Consider the following 11424-nt stretch of genomic DNA (forward strand, 5'->3'; position numbering starts at 1 on the left):
ATCGATTGAAAATTAAAAATTCCACCTTACACACACACGGAGTATCCATCGTTTTCACGTTCGACGTACGTTTCCCGACAAATATTGAGAGAGAATCAGGGCGTTGTTCTTTTTTTTTTTTCTCGTCTCGTTTCTCTCCGCTTTTCCATCTCGTCTCTCTTCTATCGCGGCACTGTTATTTATGTTTTATGGGTTTTTCTTTTCTTTTTTCAACGCTATACACATCATCACCAATGGCCCTCCCACCTCTCGGCTCACCGGCTTTTGCCAACCGACCTTTTCGTTTTCCGACAACCAAGGAACAATCGATCATGCTGTCGTGGATGACTGGCAAAAGGGAACCGGGGGACACCATGTGGCGAGGTGAGGTGACTGGAGGAGGGGCACGGAAGAAGAAGAAAAAGGAAACGAGATGTTGGTTGGAGGGAGCATCGGCGCGTCTCTTTGTCTTCATTTGGGGCACGGGCACACAAACTCTCACGAGGGGAGCAAAAGAAATACAACTTTTTTTTCACATAAATTCTGTTTTTCCCTGTCAAAGAAGAACGGGAAAGAAAACATGTGAAAAGGACATTTAAGAAAAAAAATGAGGGAAGCAAAACTCTTGAGCAACAAAAGAAAAAAACAAACAAAATTACCCATTCAAGTTCTGCTTCACGGTCCCACGGTTTGTGATCCAATGGTGAATTAGGCGGTCGATTTTGGCTTTGGCCTTTTCTGTGTTTGTCGTTGTTTTCGTTCTGCTTTTCTATTTTCTGTCCTGCGTTTTGTCGCCCAATCTGTGTGTTGTCTGGTTCTCCCCTTTTTGTTTTTTATTCTCCCCACCGTCATCACACACAGAAGCGCATGGCAAGAAAGCAAAAATATACGAAATAAAATATATAAAAACCTTACAACATTAAAATTACTGCCTTTCAGGATACGTGAAACGAAATGAGATGCAATACGATAAATCACTACGGAAGTCACCAACTGGCTTCGCATAATTTATTTTTCCTTAACTTTGATATCCTATCACAACTTGGTCGACCGTCCGTGACGCACTGGATGCCCCACAGGCAGTCACTCGCGGTCGGCAAAGCTCTGGATCAGGCCCTCGGGCGTCGTATCGTACTCCTTGAGCGTGACCTTGCCAGTGGCATCGTCCAGATACGTATTGGCCTGGACAAACACCTTGCGCGGCTGCTTGTTCTTGAGCACAACATCGCGCACCTTGGTGCCCCAGTACTCGAGGCCAACAGCCGACATCTTGTCGGCGAAGAAGGCGGTGCCGTTCACGACGTCGGCAGTCGACTTGTAGATGTGCAGCTTCTGCAGGTAGTCACCGACGGCTGTAAAGTTAGCATCGTGCCCGGAAGGAGAGGAAAGGAGTAGGTGGGGGGGGGGGGGGGCAACGAAAACGACCTACCCTTGCGACCGGTGGTCAGAATCTTGGAGCGGTCCAGCTTGATGGTCAGGTCGGACAGGTCGTCGTTCTTGTACTCCAGCTTGCAAAAGTCGTCGCCGGCCTCGAGGAAGCACCTGAGGATCGAAAACCGCGCCTGGCAATGCGGCTGGCCCCATTTCTGGCCCTTGGGGTCCCAGAACTCGACCGACGTCAGACCGGCCCGGGCCATGCTGAGGTACGAGGCATACAGGACGTCGCCTGCCTCGCCGTCCAGGTCGTCGGAGCCGTCGCCGAAGCCAAAAATTTTGAGCACCGGGAACTCGCAGCTCAGGAACATGGCCACCAGCTCGGCGCGGCACTCCTCGTAGGCGCCCGCCAGACCGCCAAACACGGAGCCCCACGTCTGACCAGGCTTGTACCAGGTCGTCACCGGCTTGCCGGTCAGCGGGCTGACGGGCGGGTTGCTGTGGTCAAAGTTGTAGACGCCGGCGCTCGTCTCCTGCAGCAGCTTGCCGCAGCCGTGGCCCGTCAGCTCGTGCAGGCCGACCTGGACCTCAAAGGCGCCGTCGCGGTACTTTTGATACAGCTCCAGGTCGTCCTCGCGGATAAAGGGGATCTTCTCGTTGGGCGCCTTGGCGCTAAGCACGTTGCCAAGCGACACATTCTTGAAGCCCTCCGTCTGGCGAATGTCGTCGTAGTTGGGGATGTTGATGCCGGCGGGGATGCCGGAGCCAGCAAATGTGAGCACCTCGAGGGACGTGAAGTCAGGCGACAAAAACTTGTCCTTTTCGAAATCAGCGCTCCAGGGCAGCAGCGGGATCAGTGTTGGGGCCGCGTCGACCAGGGCGCCAAAGGCGCGCGTGCGCTCCAAGTTGACCATGGCCACAAAGCCCTCCCACTCGCCGCGTGTGCCGGCAGGGTCGCGGTACGTCTCGATGAAGCCAATGTTGGTCTCGACCATGGGTCCCTTGTCGCGGATCCAGTGGCGCTGGCTGTCCTTGAACGCGAGCAGAGAGCCCTCGGAGAAGGACTTGGCGTACGCCTCGTGCATCTTTGTCTCCGTCTCGTTGTCGGCATGGAGGGCCGCCTGTGCAATGTTTTTGGCAATCTCGGCCATCTCCGTGGCGTAGTCGCCGTACACCAGGCGGATTGTGGCGCCCTGGAGGGCAGCCGGCTCGCTCTCGTCAAGCGCAAACTCAGTCTCGGTGCTGCCGACGTCGCGGCCGTCAACGGGTGGGTTGGTCTGACCGGACGCAATCAGCAGCTCAAAGACCTTGCTGCCCTTTTGTTTGCGCAGACGGGTGTTCTCCGGCAGCAGACCCTTCTTCTCCATCCACTGGGCGACGCCGGCAATCTCGTCCTTGGTGATGTCGGGCGAGTCGGGGTAGTACGTGGTCAGGTGACCGTCGTCGGTGTAGCCGAGATGCAGCAGGCCGACATCCTCGGACGAGAAGATGGCGCCCTTGGTCGCCTTGTAGTGCTTCTCGGCATCGGGCGACGTGCCGGCCAGGGCGGCAAAGGCGGACTCGGGGGCCCGCGGGATGAACTTGGAGTCGCCGAAGCTCTTGTAGTTTCCGCAGTTGCCTAGGAACTGCGCGGCGTACTGCAGAAACGCCGTGAGGTGGGCCTCCTCGACGCCCGCCTTGGCAGCAAGGGCCCTCCAGTCGCCGGCAGCAGCCGTGTTGAGCGCCAGGATGAAGTCGTAGATGGACTCAGCCTCGGGAGAGACCTGGCGGAGCACAATGCGGTTGCCAGCAAACGAGGCTCTGGCGCCAGCCAACGAGAGGCCTGGTTAGCACACGTGCCACGCCGGGTGGACAGCAGACCGACCCACGGGACGCACGACGACACCTACCGGCTGATGTAGTGGGCATAGCGCTTCTGGCTGTCGGACAGAGCGTCAAAGTGTTTGGCGATCTCGAGGCGGACGACACTCGGCGGCGCGTCGGCCAGGTATTGGTTGAGCTCCTGGGCGGTCAAGGCCATGGTGGCGGTTGCGCTGAATGTGCGTGCAGTGACGTTGTGACGGTGGGGAGACTGAGGGGGAAGAGCGTGCGTGCGTGGTAGTGAGCAGGGTGTGCGTCGTGAGACGAGATGGAGAGACGAAGGCGTAGATGACGAAGAAAAGCTACGGCTGTTACTGCTACAAATCAAACGGCGGGGGGCGGAGAGCTGGGCAGCGTGGTGGACGCAGCGGAGGTGAGGAAGGAGGTTCATCTGACACGACCCCAGATAGGAAGGCGCAGTTGCGGGCGGTCTACATCGAGCAATGGAGGGGGAAGCTCGAAATGGAAAGCTGGGTTAATACCTGGCGAGCAGGCGCAAAGCTGTCCGTGCCAGAAAACGGCAGTCACGTTGGACCTGCGGGGGCTTGTGGGGGGGGGGCATGCGTGCACAGGATTGGCTGGTCCCTGGTGTGAGTTGCATGGCAGTTGCCTTCTGTAACCCGCAAGCACACGCGTCGCCCAACAGGAAAGGGCAAGAGCAGCCACGGGGTGCTGGCGCAAGGGACGGAATACGATGTGCGACATTTGTACACTTTCATAGACCGTTGCAGTTGGCGATGCGATGCGACTCCCAAGACATTGTCTTACCACTGGCCCGAGGGTGATCTGAGAGCAGATTCGCCCAGTCCGGCTGGGTGCCCTGAGTAACGGAGTATCTGAGATCACAGAGGACGAACTGCCACGCAGAGGAGTGGGTCCCCAATGGCCCAGGGAAGGGCAGGAGCGACGTAACAAAGTGGGTCTCGCAAAGACATGGACGTTTCTGTGCACGGGTAGGAGCTAGTCGACCGGATTCGCTCCGTCATCATCCACTGTCCGTCGCATCCGCAGCAGGGCTTGGGGCTCGTTCCAGGGCGTTTAAGACGCTAAAATCAGCCTTGTTTTGGCGCTGTTTCGAAGATTCCACCCGCACAGCATGCACAGCGTCGTCTCGTATTTACCGATCTCACTCGCTCTTTCCCGCCGATAGGAATTCGTTTCCTTTTTTTGATTTCTTTTTTTTCCTCATCTCTCCTCTCTCCATTTCCCTTTTCCGCCATCATCTCCTCCTCCTCCTCTCTTCTTCAACCTGGGCTTCCAACAGGCGGTTCATCCGGGCCCTGCACTTCAAGTGTGTTGTGATTTATCCAGCGCCCTGTGCCGCTTTCCCGCCACTGCCGACCACCCGCCTGGCGAACTCGCATAAACATACACAGATACATAACAAAACTTTGCCTCTCCCGCTCGATTGCCTTTCGGCTGGCAAAACATCATGGGTGAGGACAACGACGTTAACAAGGGCCTCCTTGACGGCGACATCCGGCGATCCGCTCGTTCCGAAGGCTCATCGTCCTCTGACACGATTGCCGCCGAAGTCGGATTTGAGCGCCCGGACGAACGCCCCGACGGTGACCTTTCCGAACTCGAAGAAGGCGAAGACGCCAGCGACGACGCCCCGCCGACACCACGTTTCATGCAGGACGAGGGCTCCTGGCGGCGGTTCCGCTGGGTGCCGTACTGGGTGCGCCGGTCCGCCAAAGCGGCTGTGCAATGGTCCCGTGGGCCCGAGGACGCACGCCCCTTTGTGATTGAGCCCCTGCTGCCCGTTGTGCAGCATGCGCCCCTCCAGCTGCTGGACTGGCTGCTGGACAGACTGCCGGGATCCAAGGACGACCCGCTCAAGAGCCGGATCCGGTGGCGCCGTGCGCTGCTGGGCGGCTGGCTCGCGATTTGGCTGCTGACGTTTGCGCTGGTGATGCGTCGTGGCATTGTGGCGGGTGAGATGGCGGACTGGGGCATCCCCGGGGACATTGGGTGCGGAAACACATACTGGGTGCCGGGCAACATGTGCGGCCTGGACGGCAGCGGGTGCCGGCCGTTTAACGGCAGCGGCTTTGCGTTCCGGTGCCCAGCGACCTGTGCGGGCTACCAGGTGCTGAACCCGCGGGCGGTCGGCGACAAGGAGGTGGTGTACCAGACACTGGTGGTGGGCGGCCCGAACTCGGGCGCCAACGGCACGGACCACATCTACCGTGGCGACTCGTTCATCTGCAGCGCGGCCATCCATGCGGGCGTCATTAACAATGCGGCCGGCGGTTGCGGCGTGGTGCGGCTCGTCGGCCGACAGACGCACTTCACGGCGTCCAATAACAACGGCATCCAGAGCATCGCATTCGACTCGTACTTCCCGCTCGCGTTCACGTTTGAGCAGGGCGTCAGCTGCCCCGGCCAGCAGGATGCGCGCTGGCCGCTGCTGGCGGTGTCGGTGGTGTTCTCGACGATCCTGTCGCTGTTTGTGACGAGCCCGGCGGCCTTCTTTTTCAGCGTCTTTACGGGCCTCTTCTGGCACGTTGGCCTGGCCTCGGACCCGCCGCCGCACGCGTCGATCCCGGCCCTCCTCTCCAACATATCCGGCAAGTTCTTGCCGGCGGCCCTCGTCGCCTGGGTGATCTTTGACGTCATGGCCGTGCGCCGCACGCTCACGGGCTTGACGGCACAGGTTGAGAAGACGGTGCTGTGGCTCGGTGGCTGCTGGGCTGGCTCGCTCAACAACTACACGTTTGACGGCATCCCGATCCAGCGTCTGACGCCGCACGACCTCGCGCAGCAGCCCGGTGCCAAGGCGGCGCTCGCCATCATCATTGGCATTCTGCTGTCGATTGCGGCCACCCAGGTCTGGTACTTCCGCCGCGAGGGCCGGCTCCGGCGCTACCTGCAGCTGTACATTCTGTTCATTTCTGGCCTGGTGGTCTGCATGCTGTTGCCCGGCCTGCGCCTGCGCATCCACCACTACATTGTGGGCCTTTTGCTCCTGCCCGGCACAAGCATGCAAACACGGCCGGCGATGCTCTACCAGGGCATCCTGGTGGGCCTGTTTATCAACGGCATCGCGCGCTGGGGCTGGGACTCGCTGCTGCAGACGGCGGCGGCGCTGCAGGACGACGCGCAGCTGAACTCGCCCCTGCCGACGCTGCTGGAGCCGGTGGTCCGGCTGGCCAACACGACGGTGGCCACGGTCGTGGAGGCGGCCGTCGACGCAGCTACGGGCCTGCTGGCCTCCGACGCATCGCGCCTCGCCGGCGTGCTCACGGTCGCCGCCAACACGAGCAGCATCACCTTCTCGTGGCAGCCGCCTCCAGGCCCGCGCTACGACGGCATCAGCGTGCTGGTCAACGATGTGGAGCGGTACCGCGGCTACTTTGACGATCCGGTGGAGGCCGACGGCACAAGCAACGGCGGGCCGACGTTTACATGGGAGCGGCCGGCCGACGTGGCGGCGGCAGGCGTCGACGAATACTTCCGGTTCGGCTACATGGAGGGCAGCCAGACGGACGACTACACGCGGGCGGGAATCTGGACGGCGGAGGGCGAGTGGCTGTCGATGCCGCCTGGACCGTCACGGGTGCGCAGCCGCGAGGTGGCCGAGATGCGGTAGGCGGCGAAAGGCGAGGCGGTGACGATCCTACTGTAGGAGTGGCTGCTCATGTTATGGAGTTTGGGACGGGCGGTTTTTTATTGTTTTGTGTTTTATATTTTCTTATTTGTTTCCAGTTTCCTTTCTTCTTGTTTGATTTTCTGTCTTTATCCTGTGCTTGTCGACTTTGCTTCGACTCATGTCAATATTCCCATCTTCGACCTGGTTTTAGTTCATTTGCAGCGGCACATCATCAGCCTATCAATATATCGCATGACAGCCCTATTACTTATCCCAGTGCCCCACTCAAGTAAGCTCAAGTAACTCGTAGTCTCACCCAAGCTGTCGGCTACACATCTATGTCCTTTCACTCCCCAGCCTTGCTCTTTTGCTCGTCTGCTCTTCTCAACTAATTTGCCGTCCATCCCCGCCATGACTCGCGTGCCCACCGAGGACGACTTCAAGGGCCTCGCGCCCGACGTCAACGTGGCCCTCCACTTCCCAGATCCGCCGGCGTCCACAACGGCCATTCTGCTCCTCTTCCACGGACTGGGCGACTCCGAGTCGCCGTTTGCCGCCTTTGCGCGCGCCGTGAATCTGCCGGGCGTGCTGGCCATTGCCGTGCGCGGGACGAGGGTCCTGCCGCCGAGCTTGGTGGCCGGAACCGAGGCCGGCGATGCATCGCAAGCTTCGTTTGGCCACGGCCCGCAACACTTCCACTGGGGCGACGACCTGCGCCTCGACGGCACCGGCCAGCTCGACGACGACCCGGGCTTTGACGCGGCCGTCCAGCGCGTCGACAGCCGGCTGATCCAGGACGTGCTGGTGCGCGCGTGCGGCTGGCGCTACGGCGACATTTTGTTGTTTGGCTTCGGCCAGGGCGGGACGTTTGCTCTGGCGCTGGCAGCACGTGTGGCGGCACAGACGGCAGCCACGCCTCGGGCCATTACCGACAAGCCATCCACAGGGACAACGGCTGCCTTCAAGGGCATCGTGGCCATTGGTGCCGCTGTGCCGTCGGCCATCACGGGCGCGCCCACATCGGCGCCCCGCCTTGCCACGCCTCTCCTCGTGTGCGGCGCAGCCGGCAACGAGGCCGTGTCCGCGGAGACACAGGGCATGCTGCGGCGACGGTTTGCGGCGGTCGACACAGCGGCATGGCATCGTCCCGACGACGAAGACAATGGGATGCCGCGCAATCGGGCCGAGATGCTGCCCATTATGCAGTTCCTCGCGAAGCGGCTGCAGCGGTGATCGCGTATGCCTTGCGGCACTGCTGGATAGAGGCAGCTGGTATGGCAACAGGCTGGCTGATGCAAATACAAAGGACACAGCTGCTCATGCTCTCCGGCAATATTCACTGCTCGTCGACGCTTGCTGCCGATACTACGCAGAGACCAGTCAACCAGGTGACGGAAAGCCGCTGGTGTCCAACCATGGAAGGAGGAACTACCTACGAGGTGTGCCTTTCACGAACATTCGCCCAGCTTGCAACTGTTTTGACAAGGCTCTGTGGACGTTTGCTAGTCCGACTGGTGTCGCCGTGGAAAGGCTTCACCTTTTGGGTGAGACCTTATAGCACTGCGCCAAATACAGACAGGGCCACTAAAGAGCTGGAACATGCCCCTACAGCACCCAAGTTTCAGCACGGTTCTGGTCCCACTTTTCAGCTTGTGTCTGTCGTACGACACATTCTAGCGCACCTTCCTTCTTTCCACCACTCGACTCCGGCCTCATCTTGCTCTCGACTGCGAGACAAGTGTCATCCTGCACAATTTCACGCTGCTGTCATTGCTAGCCGTCGTGTCACCGTCACCATGGCCGACCGTCGCCAGCACCCGCTCTCTGTCTTTACGGAAACCAACTATCTCCATGCGTTCTTCAAGTACGTTGGCCCTGCTCCTCGGTCCCCTCCCTTGCACCTTCCGTTTCTGCAACATCATCATGGCCCTGTCATATGATACACATCGGCCGTCCCCTTTCTACCTTTGCTGCGTTCTCTCTTTTTTTCGGTCTCGTTGCTCATTGTGCCTTTTGCCGTCCAGCCCCGGCTATGTCAAGCACGTCGTCTGGGCCCAGTGGCAGACCGTGCCTCTGCCTGCCCCCGGCCACTTTGCCGGCCAGACCATCATCGTCACCGGTGCCAACGTCGGCCTCGGCCTCGAAGCCGTCCGCCACTTTGCCCGTCTCGGCGCTTCTCGCGTGATTGTCGCCTGCCGCTCCGTCGACAAGGCCGCGGCCGCCGTCGCCAATGTCAAGCAGTCCCTCACGCCCGAGCAGGCCGCCGCGTGCACCCTCGAGGCCTGGGACGTCGACCTGGGCTCGTTTGCGAGTGTCGCCGCCTTTGGCGCGCGCGCCGCCAAGGAGCTCGACCGCCTCGATGCCGTTGTGGAGAACGCCGGCGTGGCTGCCGGGACCTACACACCGCTTGAGGGCCACGAGAGCTCCATCACGGTCAACGTCCTGTCCACCTTTTACCTCGCCTTGCTCCTCCTGCCGCTGCTGCGCCGCACCGCCGCCCAGCACAACGTCCGCCCCAACCTGGCCGTGGTCTCGTCCGACGCCCACTTCTTCGCGCGCTTCGCCGAGCAGCACCGGCCGTCCATCTTCGCCGCCCTGCAGGACCCGGCCTCCATGTCCCACGACCGCTACAACGTGTCCAAGCTGCTGGAGATTCTCGTCGTGCGCGAAATGGCCCACGTCCTCGACGACCGCCACATCCCTGTGACGGTCAACACCCTCAACCCCGGCCTCTGCCGCACCCAGCTGTTCCGCTCGCTGCCCTTTGGCGTGCGCCACCTGGTCCACGGCGGGCTGCTTGTCGTTGGCCGCACGGCCGAAATGGGCGCACGCACGCTCGTGTCGGCCGCGGCCGCCGGGCCCGAGACCCACGGCCAGTACCTCGATACCAACGAGGTGTACCCCGTGAGCACGTACGTGACGTCCGCAGCAGGCGCCCAGGCACAGGGCCGTGTGTGGACAGAGCTGCTGGGGATTCTCGAGGGCGTACACCCCGGCATCTCCGCGAATCTGGAGTAGCGAACGGACTGGTTCAGTGAGTATGAGAGTATGATGTGGTTGATCTGTGGCCTGTTCCTGTTTTTTTTTAACAAGCGTTGAAGTCTTTTTTTTTTTTTTGTTGTATCCATTATATCGTTACAAAAATCATGTTCCCAAAAGCCATGCGTCCGTGTGTCCGGTTCACCCAGGGTATCTGTTGAAAAGTACAGTTGAACAATCGTGAGAACTCCGCCAAATGGAAAGACCAAAACGGAATAACGCGCAGACAATGCCCCTCAAAAATATCAGATGATGGTGCTTATTCCTCAGACGGCCGCTCTACCTTGTCCGGCGCACCGTCGTCTTTGGACCACACTTCGAGGCCGTACCCGCCAATGCCCTGCACCAAGTACGACAGGCCCTCCGGCCCGCGCTTGTTCTGGCTCCGCGGTCCGCGGTCGCGCAGGTCTTCGCGCAGCCACGCCAGCACCAAGTCGCCCAGCCGCGAGTTGCCGGACGCGCCCAGCATGCTGAGCGCGGGACTGTTCTTGCCCGTGTGCCGGCCGTCCACCTCGTTGTTGTTGCTGGCTGCAGCCGCCGCGTCCCGCTGCTGCTGCTTGAGCAGTCGCTGCTGGACGTACGTCGGGTCGTCCAGGAACCGCGACGCGGGGCCCCATTCGCGCACCGTGCCCATGTGCATGTGCACCAGGTGCGTCGGCCAGCCGGCCAGGTGGTCCAGGATGTGCGTCGCGTACACAATCGTCGGCGGCGGCAGACCCGCCGCGCGGTCCGGGTGCCGCTCGCACTCCTGACGCAGCCACCCGAGAAACTGGGCGCGCGTCCAGACGTCCAGGTCCACCGTGATCTCGTCCAGCAGCAGCACCCGCCAGGGGCGCACGAGGCCCATGGCCAGCTGCACGCGGCGGCGCTCGCCGTCGCTGACCGCGTGCATGCGCCACGACGTGTCAATGTCCAGGACACTCACGAGCTCGTCGCGGCGCGCCGGGTAGGCATCGCCGCCGACGGACGCGAGCAGCTCGTCGACGCCAATGTCGCGGCGCACGACAGGGTTGAGCACCCACTCCAGGCCAAGGTACGTGACGCCCTCGAGACCCCGCGAGAACGGGTCCACGCCCTGAATGCGGATGCTCTCCTTGGGCGCAAGGCGCTTGCCGGCGAGCAGCCGCAGCAGTGTCGTCTTGCCGGCCCCGTTGGCACCGATCAGGAGCGTGCGGCTGCCGGCGGGCAGGTCGAGCGTAATGTCCGAAATACCCGTGCTGAAGTCCGGGAACGAGTACGTCAGGCCCTTTGTCTGGATAACGGGCGAATCAGTCGTCGAGGCACCGGCGCCATTCGCTGGCGGCGTATTGGCCATGATGTGTGTGGTTCGTGGCTGGTTTTTGTCTTTTGTCTTCGGTGTACGGAGGAAAAGTAAAAGTGCAGGGTAAAAAAAATGAAGTCGAGATAAATGGCGTGAAAGAGTCGGAAAAGCGATGAAACGATGAGGATGAGGATGAGAAATCGAAAAAGTACAACGTTGGTGACGGTTTGGAGTGACAAACAATGCCGAGAATTTGTGGCTCATAGTGGGGTTGGATGAGACCATTCCTGCGTTGAAGAACGTAGCGCCGCCATCC

The 11424-nt window shown here is 60.7% G+C and overlaps 5 protein-coding genes across 5 annotated transcripts; 3 read left to right on the plus strand and 2 right to left on the minus strand.

Annotated features, from left to right (window-relative positions):
* Positions 1-1062: 1062 nt before the first annotated feature.
* SPSK_08655 (dipeptidyl-peptidase III) lies at positions 1063-3373 on the minus strand (the record flags this gene model as incomplete). Its single annotated transcript, XM_016735246.1, has 3 exons — positions 1063-1331; positions 1409-3153; positions 3243-3373. The coding sequence occupies 3 exons, from the start codon at positions 3371-3373 to the stop codon at positions 1063-1065; spliced, it is 2145 nt and encodes a 714-aa protein (XP_016587457.1).
* Positions 3374-4645: 1272 nt separating this feature from the next.
* Positions 4646-6808, plus strand: SPSK_08724 (lccl domain containing protein; the record flags this gene model as incomplete). Its single annotated transcript, XM_016735312.1, has 1 exon — positions 4646-6808. One exon carries the CDS (start codon positions 4646-4648, stop codon positions 6806-6808), a length of 2163 nt encoding a protein of 720 aa, XP_016587458.1.
* A 411-nt stretch (positions 6809-7219) lies between these two features.
* Positions 7220-8041, plus strand: SPSK_09706 (phospholipase/Carboxylesterase superfamily; the record flags this gene model as incomplete). The annotated part of the gene is made up of 1 exon (XM_016736277.1): positions 7220-8041. One exon carries the CDS (start codon positions 7220-7222, stop codon positions 8039-8041), a length of 822 nt encoding a protein of 273 aa, XP_016587459.1.
* Positions 8042-8604: 563 nt separating this feature from the next.
* Positions 8605-9826, plus strand: SPSK_09376 (short chain dehydrogenase reductase; the record flags this gene model as incomplete). Its single annotated transcript, XM_016735949.1, has 2 exons — positions 8605-8672; positions 8833-9826. 2 exons carry the CDS (start codon positions 8605-8607, stop codon positions 9824-9826), a joined length of 1062 nt encoding a protein of 353 aa, XP_016587460.1.
* Positions 9827-10106: 280 nt separating this feature from the next.
* Positions 10107-11162, minus strand: SPSK_09512 (CCR4-NOT complex subunit CAF16; the record flags this gene model as incomplete). The annotated part of the gene is made up of 1 exon (XM_016736084.1): positions 10107-11162. The coding sequence occupies one exon, from the start codon at positions 11160-11162 to the stop codon at positions 10107-10109; it is 1056 nt and encodes a 351-aa protein (XP_016587461.1).
* Positions 11163-11424: the final 262 nt, after the last annotated feature.

The sequence above is a fragment of the Sporothrix schenckii genome, assembly GCF_000961545.1.
Source record: "Sporothrix schenckii 1099-18 chromosome Unknown Cont44, whole genome shotgun sequence".
Lineage (NCBI taxonomy): Eukaryota > Fungi > Ascomycota > Sordariomycetes > Ophiostomatales > Ophiostomataceae > Sporothrix > Sporothrix schenckii.